This window comes from Sparus aurata, chromosome 17, assembly GCF_900880675.1.
Source record: "Sparus aurata chromosome 17, fSpaAur1.1, whole genome shotgun sequence".
In the NCBI taxonomy this organism is placed as follows: domain Eukaryota; kingdom Metazoa; phylum Chordata; class Actinopteri; order Spariformes; family Sparidae; genus Sparus; species Sparus aurata.
In genome coordinates this window covers 29,856,515-29,875,540 of record NC_044203.1, presented here as the reverse complement: position 1 = coordinate 29,875,540, position 19,026 = coordinate 29,856,515, and the positions used below count along the sequence as shown (strand labels likewise).

The following is a 19,026-nucleotide window of genomic DNA, read 5'->3' as shown; positions in this document are numbered from 1 at the left end:
ACGATTCGGTGAACGAATCTTTTGAACGAACCATTTTAATGAACGGATTCTAGAGATTCAGTACAGTAAAAGGAACTGCCGTTCCCATCACTACCAAGGGGTGCTTGTGCCCCTGCCCTTTTTACCTATTTAACCCTCATGTTGTGTTCGTTTCATGTTAAACAATTTTGTGTTCCCGGTCAAAAATGACCGGTCCATTTAAACTCATCATAAAAACTGTATAATACATATATTATCACTACTTGTTGTGTTAGATCTTTTTATCAACTTCAGTTCTTGTGAACATTACAAGTTTTGACCTTCTATTTGTTATTTATGGCCTGTATACCTCACTGATCTGAGCGTATACATCTTGAATTCGAGTTCTAAAAAGCATCATTTCTGGATTATTTTGACTATAAAAAATAATCAGATGAAACATAGTATATTGTTTATCACAGACTACTTAGGGTCAAAGTTACCAAGGACATTTGTTTTGAAACCATTACATTTTTTTATACAGTCACATAAAGTAACACTAGTCGTGTTCCCGGTCAAAGGGTTAGGTGGGTCTCAGGTGGGGATGAAGACCAGGATAAGTTCCTATTCTTTGACCTGAATGTGACAGCAGCCTCAGCATGGCCATCCTCTTCATCACTGGATTCCTCCCCATCAGATAATTCTTGGTCTGGATTATATTCTGTGTCGTCGTCATCTTCTGACACTTCCTCCTCTAATCCATCCTCACTGTCAGTTTCCTGGCCTCTCTCCTCCTCACCAGTGTGGTGATCACATATGTTATCAATAGCCTCACTTCTGGTATATTGACGTACCATGGTGCTGCCACACAATGAACTGTGTGAGCAAGGCCTCAAAAAAGCATTTATATAGGCTACCAAAGCTGCGAGAAAAGTTCAATATTATTGAAACCATGTTCCGACAACTTTCTGAGAACAGGTGTTGTTCCCGCGGGAGAAAGACTCTACTGGGCTAAGGTTCCCGTGGTGGTTGCCAGGGAACCAAGTGTGTGTGTGTGTGTGCGTGTGTGTGTGTGTGTGTGTGTGTGTGTGTGTGTGTGTGTGTGTGCGTGCGTGCGCGCGCATGTGTGTGTGTGTGTCCATATGACAAATGAGGATGTATCTGAGATCAGTCTTTACACTAATTGTAGTCTCCCCCATTCATTTCTAATGACTGGTCATTTTTGACCGGGAACACCAAGAGTGTACAAAAGTTGAATAAAATACACAAAATTGTATGCAAATAAATACTATTTATTTTGTGTGTTGAAATCCTCTTTGTGGACAAAGTCATGGACTCTTAGGTCAGTCTGATCAAATTAAATACATTTTTCAGAGATAAAACTTTTAAATCGGACAGATTAGACCGGAACACAACATAAGGGTTAAAAGTGCCCTTTAGTGTGTTTATTAAATGAATAAATAAAATCCTGTTGTGCAAAGGGATGTCAAAAAAAGGCGGTACAACCACTGTTATCTACCGTACGCATTTCGTAATATGATGTTGTGTGTGTTGAGCCTACAGCCGCTTCTCTGTCTGCTGCGGCTCTGCTCTCAATTCAATTCAAGTGGCTTTCTCTCTCTTTCTCTACGAACGGTCGCTACTTTCAAATTAAAAGCCCCCCGCTAAGAACCCATGCAGTTCTAAACTCCAATTGGGTGCAATGTAAAGCTCTTATTTTGAAGACAAAGAGAGAGAGAAGCCGCTGCTTCATCAGAACTCCACCACGCACGTAGACGAGACGTGACAGTGGAGCGACTTGAACCTTTGTGAGTTATAAATCCACTTACATAACTTCCTTGTGGGGGCTAACAAGTCGTCTTCCTCTTATTCTACGTGCCTAAATATGAGTCATATTTCAGAAGAGTGTCCATCTGTGCTTGTCAGGGACGTGCACATGATTATAGAGGGGCAGGGGCTCAAAGTGAGAAAAGGGCAGTAAGTGCGCGCGCACAGCACGCGCCAAAAAATTTAACAGCACAATATTTAGATTAATTAATGTAAAATTGATAAACAAAGTACTTAAAGGAAGCTAACTTCTTAGATGTGTATCCTGTGTAGCTGTGAGTGATATGCAATTGCCATTTTTTTTGTGTCAACAAGTTATTGTCAACATGACTTTATTCACATTATCATAATACTGAGGTTTGGAAGACATGCAATTCAGCTGCAATATTTAAAAAGCAATAAAACACTGATTCATTATTAGGCTATTTATTGGAGGGCAAGTGCAAACTAGAAATACAGGCTACACATCTACAAATGTGACAAAACCAAGAAATGACAACTGTCACTGTCTGTGGGAACAGCAATGTTTACAACAGCAAAGTCGCAATAAACTCAATATCTGGAAGAAGCTGGAAATTTGTGGCAAGATAAACAGCCACACAGACAGCTGCCACATTATTCTTAACTCTCATTAACAAGCAGTTAGCTTACCAAGCACAGATGGACACTCTTCTGAAATATGACACATTTAAGCACGTAGAATAAGTAGAAGGCGACTTGTTAGCCCTCACAAGGAAGTTATGCTAGTGGTTTATTACTCACAAAGGTTCAAGTCGCTCCACTGTCACGTCTCATCTATGTGTGTGGTGGAGTTCTGATGAGGCAGCGGCTTCTCTCTCTCTCTCTCTCTCTCTCTCTCTCTCTCTCTCACACACACACACACACACACACACACACCATTTTCATGTTAATTGTCAACCGTCGTGTTAAACCCCTTTAGACAACTAGCTAACCGTTAACTAGCGTCGTCCGTTGGAATTAAGAACGTTAGCAAAGTGTTGGCTAATTCTAAAATGTCTCTTTATAGTATCAGACTGCTGTGAAGAGAGTGGAGCTCTAAACGTGAAAGTAATAAAAATCAGGTTAATGGTAGGACTTATTACCTTATATGAGCTTCAGTAGTTAGAGATGAAGTTCGTCCACTTTAGTTAAATTGAAGAAAACCGTTCAACGTTTTATTTAAGCAGTAGCAGTAACCGTGAAGCAGCTCTGCTCTCCGGTGTTAACGACAAGTCTTCAAGCTGCCGTCTCTCTCTCTCTCTCTCTCTCTCTCTCTCTCTCTTCCTCCGTCTGTATGTCGGTGTCTGTTTCAGTATCTCTAAAGAACACAGCAAGTTTAACCCTCATGTTGTGTTCGTTTCATTTTAAACAATTTTGTGTTCCCGGTCAAAAATGACCGGTCCATTTAATCTCATCATAAAAACTGTACAATACATATATTATCACTACTTGTTGTGTTAGATCTTTTTATTAACTTCATTTCTTGTGAACATTACACATTTTGACCTTCTATTTGTTATTTATGGCCTGTATACCTCACTGATCTGAGCGTATACATCTTGAATTCGAGTTCTAAAAAGCATCATTTCTGGATTATTTTGACTATAAAAAATAATCAGATGAAACATAGTATATTGTTTATCACAGACTACTTAGGGTCAAAGTTACCAAGGACATTTGTTTTGAAACCGTTAAATTTTTGTATACAGTCACATAAAGTAACACTAGTCGTGTTCCCGGTCAAAGGGTTAGGTGGGTCTCAGGTGGGGATGAAGACCAGGATAAGTTCCCATTCTTTGACCTGAATGTGACAGCAGCCTCAGCATGGCCATCCTCTTCATCACTGGATTCCTCCCCATCAGTTAATTCTTGGTCTGGATTATATTCTGTGTCGTCTTCATCTTCTGACACTTCCTCCTATAATCCATCCTCACTGTCAGTTTCCTGGCCTCTGTCCTCCTCACCAGTGTGGGGATCACATATGTAATCAATAGCCTCACTTATGGTATATCGACGTGCCATGGTGCTGCCACCCAATGAACTGTGTGCATGTGTGTGTGTGTCCATATGACAAATGAGGATGTACCTGAGATCAGTTTTTTTTTTTTAACACTAATTGTAGTCTCCCCCATTCATTTCTAATGACTGGTCATTTTTGACCGGGAACACCAAGAGTGTACAAAAGTTGAATAAAATACACAAAATTGTATGCAAATAAATACTATTCATTTTGTGTGTTGAAATCCTCTTTGTGGACAAAGTCATGGACTCTTAGGTCAGTCTGATCAAGTTAAGTACATTTTTCAGAGATAAAACTTTTAAATCGGACAGATTTTACCGGAACACAACATAAGGGTTAAAATCCAGACACACCTTCTACCTCCAGCTCGTTCAGCACCCTGAGGAAGTACTCTCCGTTATCCTCCTCCAGTCACAAGTGTTGTTCAGATCAGAGTCAGGTCACTCCCCTCTTTACTCCTCAAACCAAACAACTGAACAGTTTGTATAGTGTTAATAAATGTAAGCCCTGATATGTTTTATACTTTACTTTGCATGAAACATGTACTTTAATTAGTTTTAAACTGCATATTACATCATAAAAGGCACCCACAATGCTTTCTTCTTTCTTTTTTTCAGTTTATTAACTCTTCAGTTATGCTGAATTAAATATAGTTTTCAGTCCTCAAACACCTTCAAGTCCAATATAAAAAAAACCTGCACTTTTTCATTATAAGAACACATTTTTCAGGCTGTACCAGCTTTGCAGAGAATCACAGTGGAGCTTTTGGTGACGTAGACAGAGCGCTGATTTTCAAAATGTCTTGTTGGATGACAAGAACAGTTTATTCTACATAAAAGCAACAAATGATGAACGAATATATATAAAAAAAGACAATTTTATAGGTGCAGAATCAAAATCAGAAATACAATAACGTTAAATATGTCTTTGCAGACTTCGTGTTTTTTAAGTTGCTCAGACTAAAGTCAGATATATTAATAAACATATCACACTTTCTGTTCTGTATGTGCAGACTTACAAAGTTACAACCTGTATTTACATTGTAATTGATGCTTGGAGTTGATGATCGTCGTGGTCACTTTGAGACTGAGCTCTGAAGCATCTTCTCACAGGAGGCTGCGTTGTTGTTACATGAATTGCGCATTGGAATAACAGCTGCGGCACATTCGACTACGCAATCGCGAATGACAAGCTGACTTGACCGCGGAGGGCAACTGAAAACGAGCGTGCTGGAGCTGGTCTACGGGAGGAGAGGATGGGGTCTCAGCGCGCAAGGGGGGCTGTCCCGAAGGAGATGACCCGCGGTGAGAGAGGAGAGGAAGACGGGGTGGGTGTGTACATAGTCAGGTACGTAAAGAGGCAGGTAACTGACTGTCAACTGAACAACACTTAAGAAAGGAGGAGGACTCAAGGAGAGTCGTTTCTCCTCGGCTTGTGGGGGCTGAACAAGCCAAAGGTGGAAATGTGTCTGGATTTTAAACTGTCAAATCTTTAACGTTACTGAGACAGACTGACGGAAGAGGAATGAGACAGAGACGCTCCCGTATGAAAATACTTACGGTCACCAGCGCTGCCTCACGATTAACGCTACTGAAAACAAGTGGACGAATTTAGACTTTAACAATAGAAGCTACATCTTGCTTTTAAAACGGTAATCAATGAACGTTTGCTTCAATCTTTTTCACTTCCTCTTTTTTAGTTCTCTTCACCGGTGTAGTTAGCTAACTCTGCCCTGTTAACCAACAGTTATGGTGCGTTCCCATGTGCAAGTCAGAAGTCGGAATTTCTGGTTCTAATTGTGTCCGACTTCCAATCTAAAAGTGATCCAGTGCATTTGTTCTGAAAAACGTGGACCCTCGCTACAATCGGCTGTTTGAGTGGCAGGTCAGCGAACTTCACAAGCAACTACAGCAGCTGATTTATCAGTTGAGGGGGAACAAGAGAGGACGAGTAGGATCCAAACCGTTACTGAGTGTTTCACAAATACTATATGAGGTATAAAATGATAAAGGTGTAAAAAGTCATCCTTCATTATGTGTGCTGCAATACTCATGTAATGTCATCTGTGTTAATGTCGGCGAACTCCGCAAATTCCGATTTGGATAGAGATTCCAGTGCACTTTTCTGTGTCGGAGGTAATACTTTATCCGAATTCCGAGTACAATGGAACGCACCATTACACATCTAACTTGACCGTTGAGCGAATGTGTTAGCAAACTAGGGGTGGGCGATACTGCAAATTGTGGTATCGATCTGATACCAAGTAATTACAGGGCCAGTATTGCCGATACCAATACCGATACCGATACTGATACTTTTTACTTGAAAATTCCTGAACATTGAGTGATTTAGTACTTTTGCCTTTAATTAATTGACCATGATTATGATAACAATAAAACACAAGACAAAGATTTTAGCCAAATAAGAAAATTATATTTAACTTAATTAAATCTATAACCTATCTGCATGTAGCCTAAATAGAAATACTGATGTTCCTTCAACAGATACACAAAAGTGTTATTATATTCTGCCATATTCAAACTTCAGGTTTGAGGTAGGCTCTATATCAATATAAGTATATATTTTTGAGTTCCAGTTACAGTGAACCTGAGTGAGAGAAGTGAAGAGGGGCGCTGCGCTCACACAAACTCTAAAGAAATACGAATGCTTTGCTGAATTTATAGAAGAGAAAGTACAACAAAAATATCGATCTCATCACACTAGTATCGATCCAATACCAATACTCACCTTGGTATCGATACTATCGATATTTGGATCGATTCGCCCACCCCTATAGCAAACTACACCACTGAGGAAGTAGAAGTAATAAGTTTACATCATAAAGGCATTCTGTTTGAAACTGATTAATAGACTGCGACATATTGAATGATGTGGGTTTTGCAGAAAGTATCATTTAAATTGTTCATATAGCAAGATATGTTAAGCAATTCCTTTACGGCTAAAAGAGTGATGAAGACTGTAGTCCGCATCCTGGAAATCCTTCAGCATTTTTGCACTTCTGATTTTTTGTGGGGATCAAGCCAAGCCTGTCATTGGTGTAAGCACACCTTTAAGCAGGTAACACAGTTGTGGTGAAAATGCTAATCTCATTTGCACTTGGCTGCACAAATGTCCAGCACAGATAACCAAACAAACCATGTTATAGTCAGCAGACGCTTTGTATTTAAACGCTGTAAATCATCCCTGAAGCTGTGATTGGGACTCATACTCCGTAGGTTGAGACCATATGTAAATGTCTGGTTCTTGAAATCAGAATAAATATTTTTTTAAGTCAAGAAGCTTTTGAACTTGGGTCTGTCTTACTTATAAAAAACTGGAAACCTGAATTTTGAAGCCTCGTCCATCCCAAATGTATTCACATTTTTCTACATAATTTGAGCAGTCACAAAGGTTTAAGGCACCGTGACTGACTGTGATGTATGAGGAATTATATGGATCCACTCCAGCTCTTGAGAAGATGCCTAATATTCTGCATTCAATAGACATGTTATTTCTGATGCAGGGAATAGAAATCGGGATCGATCTGGGATCGTGAGAATAAAGAAGTATCAGCCAAACTGTGAATATGAGTGTGACTGTGCGAGTGAAAGAGAAGAGAAGTCCCATAATGGACCTGCCAGTGTAATGATTCTGTTTGAAAAAAGCTAATATAGGACTGAAACATCAACTTAAATGTGACTGGAACATTTTTCACTTCTGGGGGAAAGAAAGCTTGTAAAGAAAAGTAGATAATTTGAGTATTTTCCACAGGAGCGGGAGGAGTTCTGGATCTGAGACAATGGGAAACTTGGGAGGTAAATTCAGGCGTACGACTGTCCAACATGTAGAAAAGGTAAAGTATTTGTATTTTTTTAATTTATTTTTAATAATAAAATAAAAAAATATCAACATATATGCGTGTGTGTATATAGACTTGATTTCCCACAGAATGGCTCATTCAGAGACAATTACAAATGTTAAGTTCTGGTGAGCTCTGACCTAAGTGGCGAAGTAGACTACGATTACTATGATTATTTTTATACTTTATCTTCTAAAACATTTTTTTTCCTGCTCATTACAGGCAAAATTCTTCACTAATAATCAGACATTGTTGCATTTTAATTCTTCAGTTTACCACAAGGATTAATTACAACCACTCTGAGAATGATGATATTAAAATCATTCTAACTTTAGCTGATAATCAAGATTGATCGAAATGGGGGCATTTTGGTAAAATGTTTACATGAGCACTTATTATCAATACTGATACATGATTTGGAATTATATTTGTGACCGACTGTGAGTTTTCACACATATGGTACCAGTCAAGATCATCTGGTTTACACAGCAAATAATGTATAAGGGTAAGTTTAATGAGAAGTTATATAATAAAGGAAAAAAAGCCCATAATGAGTGTGAAAGCAATCTCTGCTGATGAAGACTGTCAGTAAGTAAAGTGGAGGTGCGCTGGTCCTCACACAGATATTATCTAAAGTTTTAAGTATATAATCACAGTGTGTAATCGCAGGGATAAGAACAAGAAGAAGAGTTGAATGTCTGTCCTGTACATATATGATGTCATGTCCTTTTAATTTTCCAGGTGGAAACAATGTCCACTAAGAAGAAGCTTTGTGAAATGTTGAATGATTTGAGCGCTGAGGAGCTTGAAGCATTCAAGTCACTCATTGAACTGGAGAAAAGTTTCCCACTCTTCTCAAGGGAGCAACTCAAAGTGACAAAGACACAGGACATCGTGGAGCTGATGGTGGAGACGTACAGCCAGGAGTGTTTGGAGTTGACCAAACATGTCTTAAAGAACATGAACAGGACCGATCTGGTGCAGAGTTGTACTGACACCGAAGGTAAAGCAAAGAAGGCAGAAATATGTGAAAAACACAACACTGTCACACACTCAGATGCAGCTCATTTGTTTTATATTTTATTATGTAAAAATAGGAAAGTACATCAGCTGGAACACTTTTTGTCATATATTCTAAGTGTGTACCTTTTGCAACAGATACTGTGTATCCAAATCCAATTAACACTTTCGGAATTATTTAAGAAACTAAATCTTATGTCACTGCCACTGTGTAATTAAATCCTTTAAATCTTTTGAATCATAAATGTTCATTAAGCCTGAAGTTGAATTAATAACTAATAAGTCTTTCCTCCCCCGCAGAGAAACATCGGCCTTCACTGATGCAGAAAGTGAGTATGTCACATCACACTCACTTCACACAGTGCAGCTTTTATCCAGTAGATGAAGATATGTGTTAAATCTACATCTAGTGGAATATACTGTACATTTTCCTTGTTTTTTAAAAATGTGACAGGGTGAAAAAAAATCACAATCATTGAAAAAAAATCAAAGAAAGAAATCAAATACTAGGTTAAAGGTATTTCACCCTAATGTTAAGAAAGAAATGCAAACAGAAATACAAGTTTGTAAAAAAAAAAAAAATAGGTATATGGCATCAGTTGGATGAATATTACCAACTGTATGGTCTGACTGAGCGGATGGAGACTGTTGGTATACTGTAAGTCTGTTGTTGATGTTCTCCTCCCTTATGTTGTCCGTCTGTTATTTTCCAAAATCCGTGTTAGCTAAAGGAAACAACAGCAACCTCCAGGCAAGCACCCTACATGCTGAAAGTTGCAAGTTACTTTAATGCTGATCTGGTCACTTAACATAAACAAGCTAGCAGCTGTTACTTTTACCTTTGCTGGTTTTTAGCACACTTTTTTACAGGGTCACCATTGCTGCATCCTGGGTGTAGCCCTGCTTAAGATGACTGTGATTGGTTTAAAGAAATATAAACAAGTATTAATATTAATAATTGGTGCAGCGAGACCTTTCCACTGCTGACACAATGCCACAAAGAAAAGCCTGGCTGTGGGAGTCTATCAACTCTGTAATAAATTTGTGTGATATGGTAGATTTTCTCTTACCACATCAACATTTCTAAAACACAAACATTGAGGAGATGGGAACAGAAAAATCTGTGATCATCCTTACACCCATGAACATTTTCTCTGAATTTACCAGGTGGAAACGACGGTGTCTGTTGTAGCGCTGCTTCTGGAAACACTGAATGATTTGAGTGATGCAGAGTTCAAGAGGTTCAAGCAGGAAGTGACTTCAGATTTTGAACCGGGAATTTATTCAACCGTCGGTTCGATGAAGCAGATGGCAGCAAACATCCCAATGCTGCTGGCAGTAGCAGACATGCAGGACACAGCGTGTTTAATGGTCCAGAACTACGGTCAGAAGTCTTTGAATATGACAAAGGAGATTCTTGAGGAGATGAGAAGAACTGATCTGGTGCAGAGGTTGTCAGACAGCAGCTCAAGGCCCGAAAGTAAGACACTAGAGTCAAACACGTGTTAAAACCAAAAGGTCCTTCATAAGTTTAGAAGAGAATTCAAAATTCAAAAGAATAACATGATCTGTTATATAGAGAAAAGAAACAAAATATAGTTTATGACTATTGTGCAGTAATAAAAATATCTGAGGAGAGGAAGTAAAATATCTGTGATGAATTATAACTGTTGACAAGGTTTGAGTTTAAGTTTTTTCTTTTTCACCTCAGAGAGTCTCTCCAGTGAACACCAGTCTGCTCTGATCCACAAAGTGAGTAATATTACATCTGACGATGCAAAGTACAGTTTCTATTCGATGAGATCCAGGTTGTAAAATCATATCAATACTAATGATCATCATATTTTCTTTATCAACATATACCTGGATTTTTACAGATGGTGACGATGGTGGCTGTTAAAGAGCTGCTTTCAGAAACAATCAATGATCTGAGTTCTGAAGAGTCAAAGAACTTGAAGTGGTTTGTGCAGTTCACGTCCTTCCAGAGGAGCCTTCCAGACATCCAGTTGGGACTAGTGCAGAAGACAGACAGTACAGACGTACTGGTGGATATGATGGTGAAGAAATACGGTCTAAAGTCTGTGGACATAATCAGCGAGATTTTCATGGACATGAACCGGACTGATCTGGTGCAGAGGCTGTCAGAGACCAGCTCACCACCCAAAGGTAAGATAAAGAGGACAACTGTCACACTAATCTATAATAATAAATATGTGTGGTTACAAAATCTTTATCTTTTTTTATATATTTTTTTTGTTTCGTTAATGGCCTGATAGGAATCTGGCTAATGTTGTCAACAGAATTACTCTCCACTGTGGAGAGAGATATTTAATTTCTTAGTTTTCTCATTGATTCCCTCTGTGATCTCTGTGATCATGACTTCCTCCTGCCTTCAGTTCACACACCTGAAACTGAAACATTAAAGGCTTTTTATTCTCAGGACTCAGTATTATACTCAGGACAAGTACACATAAATGTTACACACAGAGTATTTATTAATGTAATAACAGTTGTCATTAACTGTGTTGCAGCTGCTGCAGGATCATCAGCTGAAGTTTTTGGTGTGAATACCACAGAGAAAGGTAGGTGACCTATATAAATGTATGAAATGAGTCCTGTGGGTATTTTACTTCATATGTCAGTGTGTATGAACATTGACTACAGTTTATTAGAAAATAATAAAGTGTTTATCAGAAGAAATGTGTAATTGGTATTTTTTTTACGATGTAACTATTAAGTAGATTTTCTCGACATTTTACAATAAATCTTTAATATTAGAATTCTTATAGTCTCACAGTCTCATTATGTTGTTAGATGAATCATTCATGGGTCTTTTTTATGTTTCCTCTCTCCTCAGAGAAACACTCTGTGGAAGAAGATTGGCCTGCACTGATCCAGAGAGTGAGTGATGTCATCTGTCTGACTTTAAACTGAAGCTAAGATAATTAATCTGTTAGCTGATCAACATTTTGACAATAAATATATCAATTGAGTCGTTTTTTAAATCAAAGATCCAAACAACACTCTCTTGTTTCAGCTCTTGTGAGGATCTTCTCCTTCTCTCTGTATTGTATCATTGTAAACTGAATATCTTTGGTTTCTGGGCTGTTGGACAAACAAAGCAAGACATTTGAAGGTGTCGCCTTCGACTTAATGAAACTGTGATGTGGACTTTTAGCAACATATACGACATTATTTTATTATAATTTTTGTTATGATAATGGTTATTTGCAGCTCTACTTTAAACAATACAGATAAGAGGAAGTTCAAAATCATCCCCATCTTGAATATTATGAATGAAGAACAAAAACATTGTTAATTTTCATCTGAAGGTTTTTCAGAACTGAAGCTGCATTCAGTTTGTTTTGTGTTCACAAACAGGTAGTAAAATAAAAAGTCATGAACCTGTAAAAAGAAATAAGATAACTATAAAAGAAGATAAAAGTAAATTTATTTGATGACACTGACAAAATCTATACATATAATAAAACAAGTTTATGTGATAAATTGAAATAAATGTTATCACCTTGTGCTGATGTTCTCTTACCATATCCACATTTCTTAAACACAGACATTGATGAGATGTGAACAGAAACATTTTGTTTTTATCATCCTTGCTGAGAAACTGTACTTTAATCTCATGAACATGTTTTCTCTGAATTCAACAGGTGGAATCGATGGAGTCTGTTATAGAGCTGCTTTTGGAAACACTGAAAGATTTGAGTGTCACAGAGTTAAGGAGGATCATGTCTAACATACTGAAGCTACCTCACATCCGCAGGCATTCACACATCTCATATAGAGAGATGACTGCAACAGGCATACAGGACACAGTGTTTATAATAGTGCTGACCGACGGCCAGCAGTCTGTGGAGACAATCAAGGATTGGTTAGAGAAGATGGAGAGGACTGATCTGGTGCAGAGGTTGTCGGACAGAAGCTCAGGATCCAAAAGTGAGACAATAAAGATAAAAACATGTAAAAAATAATAGAAATGGTACATAACAACTTTGTCATAAGTTTATAAGCTATGTCTTCTTCTGTTTACATTTTAAACATTAAGATCAATTATATTGAGAAAACAAAACACATCATCTTATGTATAAAATATTTTTTTTCTGATTAATGTGAAGCATGAAAAACAGTTGATTACTGATGTCTGAGAGCACAAAAGATGCTAAAACACCCCCAGCCACAGTCTTAAAGGGACTACAACTGACATTTCACTGCACAATCTTGTCCTTTAAAATTACAAATGAATTAATCTTTTGTCTTGTCTAACATTGTTCATCATCAGATGTTTGACCAGTCATTAGTTATGAGTGACTTTCTACCTCTTCTCTCCTCAGAGAAACACTCTGCAGATGAACACCGCTCTGCACTGATCCACAGAGTGAGTAATGTCACATCTGACTTCATACAACACAGCTTTCCTTCAATAGATGTTAAATATGATCGTCATATTTAACATTTTAAATAATAATATGACACAAAGTTTTTTATCTACTTACTTTTATTGTTATTTATCAGATAAATGAAGCGACATTCAGGTCGAGCTCTTTAGTAGTAATTTTTATCAAACAATAATGATATAAAATCTTTTCCACTGAGGATGAGAAGTTTGAAATGTTTTTCCACCAGAAACATCCATTTATTGTATTTTAAGCCATTTTGAAAGCATTAAGGAAATATATGACATGAAATAATAAAAACGTTTTTTTGCCGTCTACTGTGACATCGGTGAGCTTCAAAGAGACACATTTCTGTCTCCCAGTGGATTAATTAAACGTCTCATTAATGTATTGATTATTTCAGGTAGCAACAATAGCAGCTGCAAACGAGCTGCTTTCAGAAACCCTGAATGATTTGAATGATGAAGAGCTTCATGAATTCAAGAAGTTCCTGCAGTCGACTGTCGTCCTGAAGGACCTCCCAGATATCTCATGGAGTTCAGGATCCTCAGCAGACAGAGAAAAAATATTGGGTGAGATGGTTCGAACCTACGGCCGACAGTCCTTGGAGTTAACCAGGGAGGTTTTAATGGACATGAAGAGGACTGATCTGGTTCAGAGGTTGTCAAAGCCCAGCTCAGGAGGTAAAAACAAAGAAGAAAGAAGAAAAACAAAAAACAGTCACATCACAGAATCACGTGTATCTCATCAATGGCTTCAATATATATTATAATTTGTAATAAACAAATCTGCCTGAGTTCAAACTCACTGTGTCAACAATGTGGAAAACAATAAATGGGAAATAAATCTTTGAAGAAGAATTAATTAAATCAACAACTCTCACACAGTCTTAACAAAAAACAAATGATAAAAGTTAATTACATTTGTTTACATTGTGAAGATGTGTATAATGTGTCATCTTGCATATTTTTTTCCTTTGATTTCATTTTTTAGTAACTAAGCCTTATTAAAGTTGTTCATACTCTCCATGTGTAACTAGATTATAATCCTCTCAGTCATCTCTTATTTCTTTTCTCCTCAGAGAAACGTTTTGTGGATGAACATCGACCTGCACCGTCTGATAGAGTGAGTCATATTAATCATATAATCATACTTTGCTTTGATGCTGAAGTAACTAATACTTTGTAAACACTGACTCTGATAAAAATGCTAACCTAACTATCACAGTAGAGAAACTACACATTTGCTGGATTTATCCTTTGATTTTTTTTCAGGCAGCAGTGAAAGCAGCTGTTAAAAAGATTATTTTGGAAACCCTGAAGGGTTTAGGTCACATAAAGCTCAATAAATTCAAGTGGTTGCTGCAGTTCACAAACTTCCAGAGGAGCCTCCCACAAATCAGCTGGGTGTTAACAGGGAGTCACCCTCGGTTGGTAGACAGGGGAGGGCTACTAGTGCATCAGTTGGTGGAGACCTGTGGCCAGCAGTCTGTGGAGGTGACCAAGGAGGTTCTCATGGACATGAACAGGACCGATCTGGTGAAAAGGCTGTCAGAGGCCAGCTCAGTGCTCGAAGGTCAGAGAAAGAAACATCACGCAACCATAATGTGTCGCATAAAACCATAATAACTATAAATAGATCACTCAAGTGATGTCTACACCATAACTACAACAATAATAACAGTGGTGAATGATGTTGCTGGGATCACTTTTAGAGTGATTTGTTCAATGATAGAAAGGACAGAAACAAAGAACAGCCAATCTAAATTTACAAGGTGTCTCATTCACACCTTGTGAATCTCTATTGTGACGTACATTTACGCTGAAAATTAAACATTGAAAAAAAACCTGAGACATACTGCTGAACAGTCTTTGTTGCTGATCTGATGATTTTGACTCATACAAAAGTATGAATGAATGTTGTCTCAGAGATAACAACTCTAATACAGAGTGTTGGATTTTCCAAACTCCTCTCAACATTTGCAGAATTTCATGAACCCATGTCCTTCGGGTTTTTATGTTTTGTGCCTCTGTAATGTACAACACAACAGGTCATCAGTATTCCCTGAGCTACTGACACAGCTGGAGTGTGCCGTGCATGCTTGGCACCATCGTTAACAGAATGAAAGGAAGTTAGCTAAAACAATGACAACGCTTCCAGCTGCTTTGAAAAAATCTTTTGGAAATGCATAGTCTCAAAACTGTGAAACATAGTCCTCACACCAAAGCTCAAACACACACAAGAACAATTTCTGAAGAAAGTACATCTCTCCATCATATGTGTGTTTACAAGTGGCCTAGTTCCTAATCTGCTTTTTCAAAAATGCATGTGCATCACAAAAGACTGCAGACGGGGAAGTTAACAGCTGAGCAGCTGAAGGGCTTTCTGTCTGTCCGTGTGCTCCAACAAACTGCAGAAAGCGATGCTGTAACATCAACATTTACATTAACAAAGTTATGTGACTACTTCTGTATTTTGTTTCCATATTTCTCAGTTTCAGACATCATTATTATATATCATGTAAAATTGCTCTCATATCAGAGCAGCGCTGTTCAGGAAAATACTGTGGTGCTATACCAAGAGAACATAGAGAAAGTTACCTGATTTATATGTATTTATATTTATATTTATACCGGTTTTATATGTCAACAAAACATTATTTAAAGAAAATCCTACGTGTCTTCACAAGGGCCTTCAAGAAGACTGGAACATGAGGGTTGTGGAAGCACTTTGGTAATCTCTTACATTAATTCATTTGTTTAATTTATTTGTCACTTTTTTATTTGTTCATTTACATGATGCTGCAAAACGAGATGTTTCCACTTATTTTCTAAATTGATCATGTTCTGCAGCAGGACTCCAGTGACTGGACTAAACTTGAACCTGAAGTGAACAGTGCAGATGCAGATGATTCTCCAACTTACAGGTAAAAATAACATCATAAATACTGTGTCACAGTAAACTGGAACTACAGGAAATATTAAGATTGGTTCTTGGAATTTATTACACTAAGAAAACTAAAATCTTTCTGTGTGCTGGTACTGGTTCAATGCAAACATAAGGCACATTTATGTATATTTGTTCCATTGTCTCCTTAACACTTTTTGTAAACATACACAAACTAACTTGTTTTCTTTCCCACGACTCAGCCTTCAGTCTGAAGCAGGAAACTTTGAATGCAGTGTCTCTGGTTTGCGCTGGGTCTGTAAGGAGAAGGTCAGTTTTAAGTACCAGTTTTGCTCTTGGGAGGAACCTATGGAGAGGATGGAGAGCATGAAATACATGCTTGCAGGTCCCCTTATTGACATTACAGTCAATGCTGGGAAGCTGGATGAAGTGTTCCTGCCACACTGGATCTGCATAGGTTAGTGAACATGAAGAAAATAATAGAACACATTTATAAACTCAAAAGTTCTGACAGCATGTGTAAAAATCTACATTAATCATTTCCTCCTCACTAATCATGTGTGCTTGTATTTTGTGCAGATGACAACCCTGAAATAAGAGACAAGTTTGCAGTTCTACACATCGATGACTGTGGAGATGTTGTGGAAAAAGTGGCTGAGGTCACTTCGTCACATGTCAAGTTATCAGAACCAGTTTTTTCTCCCAGAGCAGTCCTGATGAAAGTCGGTGTTCCAGTGAAAATAAACTGTAATGTGTTGATATATAAGACCAACACGGCATTCCTGACGCTCCATGTTTATCTGATCCCGTGTGATCCTGGACTACAACAGGTTATTGCACATTTTACTGTCACCAACAGGAACTATAAGAAGGAACTGAATGGCATCTGTATAAATTGTTTAAAATACAGACAGACAACGATGTTGATAACTGTAACCTTGTTCTTTGTTTTTTTTCTTGTACAGGAATTGAACAGGAGACAGTTATCATCTGGATACAGAGTGATCCAAAAGCCACATCCAGAGAAGTCCCTGAAAATGGGTGATCGCTTCATCCTTACAGCAGATTCGGATGATGCAAAAATTTATCCTGAGGTTTGGTTTGAACTGCTTTTAAATCTTTGGATGGACTTTGGTTCAGGATGAGTCATCTGAACAATTGTTGACACCAGCACATCACAAAATGATCCTATTTTATGTTTTTTGTCACATACTGCAAATCCCAAACCCCTTTCAGCCTGGACAGTGCACACATTTCTTTTTGTTTTGTTTTTGCAGAACTTAAAGCTCAGATATAAAAGCAGATTCCCAAATTTCTTCGAAGTCTACATTGAAAAGCCAGACACAGACTTCACGCTCAGCCTCGCACAGAAAAACGAGCGTCAGTCTGTATGGACCCGTGAAATCAGAAAAGGTCAGTTTTCAATAATACCACAAGAACTGATCTACACAGCCACTTTGTTTTAGTTTAACATACATCATTGTTAAAGCACATGACCCTTGTTAGAAAAGGATCGTGCATCATCTAGATTTTCTTTAGATCTGTGATTTTCTTTCCAGATGAATATCAAAGCACCGGCCATAAACAAGGTAAGACATTTTAAATCATGTGTATTTAGAGGAACGGTACTTTGGATTTTAGAGTAACAAGATTGCTTCACATTGAGTTTCAGAGACGCCTGGATTTCTTTTTGTTTGCAGATTTCTGAGCTTTTTTGATGCCTCTGTGCCAGATAATGTGCAACAATGTTTTAAGGTTGTGAAGTCTCACAATCTCTCTTGTCAGAGTTGAAGTAACAGCATGGGAGCAGTACAGTGTTCAGCAGTGCTCAGTACATAAAATCCTGCTGACAAAATAATCAACTGAAAACAGGTTTTTAGGCTAATGTCTGTTCAAAGACAACTGTCTACTAACCCGGGTGGTGTTTGCTGCGACCAATGAAAACATCCTGCTGCCACCCTGACAGGTGTTTGTGATGCCTGACATTAACCTCATCAAAGTGTTTCTCCTCCTCTCCGTCCTCAGTGGAGCACTTTGTGGATAAACACCAGTGTGATCTGATCGCACGAGTGTGCAATACAGGACCAATCTTGGATAATCTCCTCAGGGAAGGTGTAATCCAACAAGAAGACTATGATACAATTGGGATTATCCCGACCACTCAGGAGAGGATGAGGAAACTCTTCAGCGGCCCCCTGAAAGCTGGAGGTCAAGCAGCCAAAGACGTCTTCTTCAGAATCCTTGAGGAGAAGGAGTCATATCTTGTCGCTGACCTCAAGAGGAAGGAGACATAAATACTGTGACAGGAGTTCAATCTGCTTCTGGACCAACTGAGAACATGAACCTCTGAGCCTGGCATCTTCATACGTTAACAGAACAATAATTGAACAGCCTGTATGTATGAAAGTAATCATCCTGGTGCTTTATCCATCTGGTCTGTTCTGTATTTGTTCTTAAGCTTGACTTTCTTCATCTGTGATGATGTAAAATTAATCTAAAGGTGTTCAAACATTTTATCTAAGATTGTATTGGGGTTTTGTGGGCCAAATACTAAATCACATATCATGTGACAAAATGACCTGAGGTTAAATAAAACATTTTACTTCAGTGTTGCTGAACAAAGACTTGCCTGTTAAAATTCACTAGATTTTTGTATTACACATTTGTCTCGCTTCATAAATTATTTTCAGGCCATTTCAATCACTCTTAAACTCACAGAGCAATCGAATACATTTATTGCAGATCTTAAAATACAAAACATTTTGAATGATCCTCATTCAACAAACAGTTAATGGCTGCCTGATAAATTCAGATTATACAGTACAGCTCCTTTCATCAACAAGGCATTTCAAAGTGCTTTATGAAAGACATCAGAAAGTTTAAGACAAATATAGTTAAAAAATAAGGTAATATAAAAAGACAAAAATAAAAGTATATAATAAACACGAGAATAAAAAATACATTAAGACTAAAACTGTACATAATTTATTAACAATAATCAAAGTTTTATCTTGAATTAAAAT

At 37.8% G+C, this 19,026-nt stretch overlaps 2 protein-coding genes across 2 annotated transcripts in view; one reads left to right on the top strand and one right to left on the bottom strand.

Moving 5' to 3' along the window:
- LOC115568091 (uncharacterized) overlaps positions 1 to 19,026 on the bottom strand; it is a 276,579-nt gene that overhangs the window by 212,203 nt on the left and 45,350 nt on the right. The gene's annotated exons all lie outside the window — the stretch shown is intronic.
- Positions 4,988 to 18,564, top strand: LOC115568094 (uncharacterized). The gene is made up of 22 exons (XM_030395172.1): positions 4,988 to 5,152; positions 7,577 to 7,658; positions 8,406 to 8,667; positions 8,985 to 9,013; positions 9,852 to 10,164; positions 10,396 to 10,436; positions 10,562 to 10,850; positions 11,216 to 11,266; positions 11,542 to 11,585; positions 12,353 to 12,638; positions 13,034 to 13,077; positions 13,500 to 13,779; positions 14,178 to 14,221; positions 14,371 to 14,671; positions 15,786 to 15,829; positions 15,949 to 16,022; positions 16,246 to 16,460; positions 16,583 to 16,833; positions 16,969 to 17,097; positions 17,281 to 17,416; positions 17,563 to 17,592; positions 18,029 to 18,564. Exons 1-22 carry the CDS (start codon positions 5,061 to 5,063, stop codon positions 18,295 to 18,297), a joined length of 3,306 nt encoding a protein of 1,101 aa, XP_030251032.1. The 5' UTR covers positions 4,988 to 5,060; the 3' UTR covers positions 18,298 to 18,564.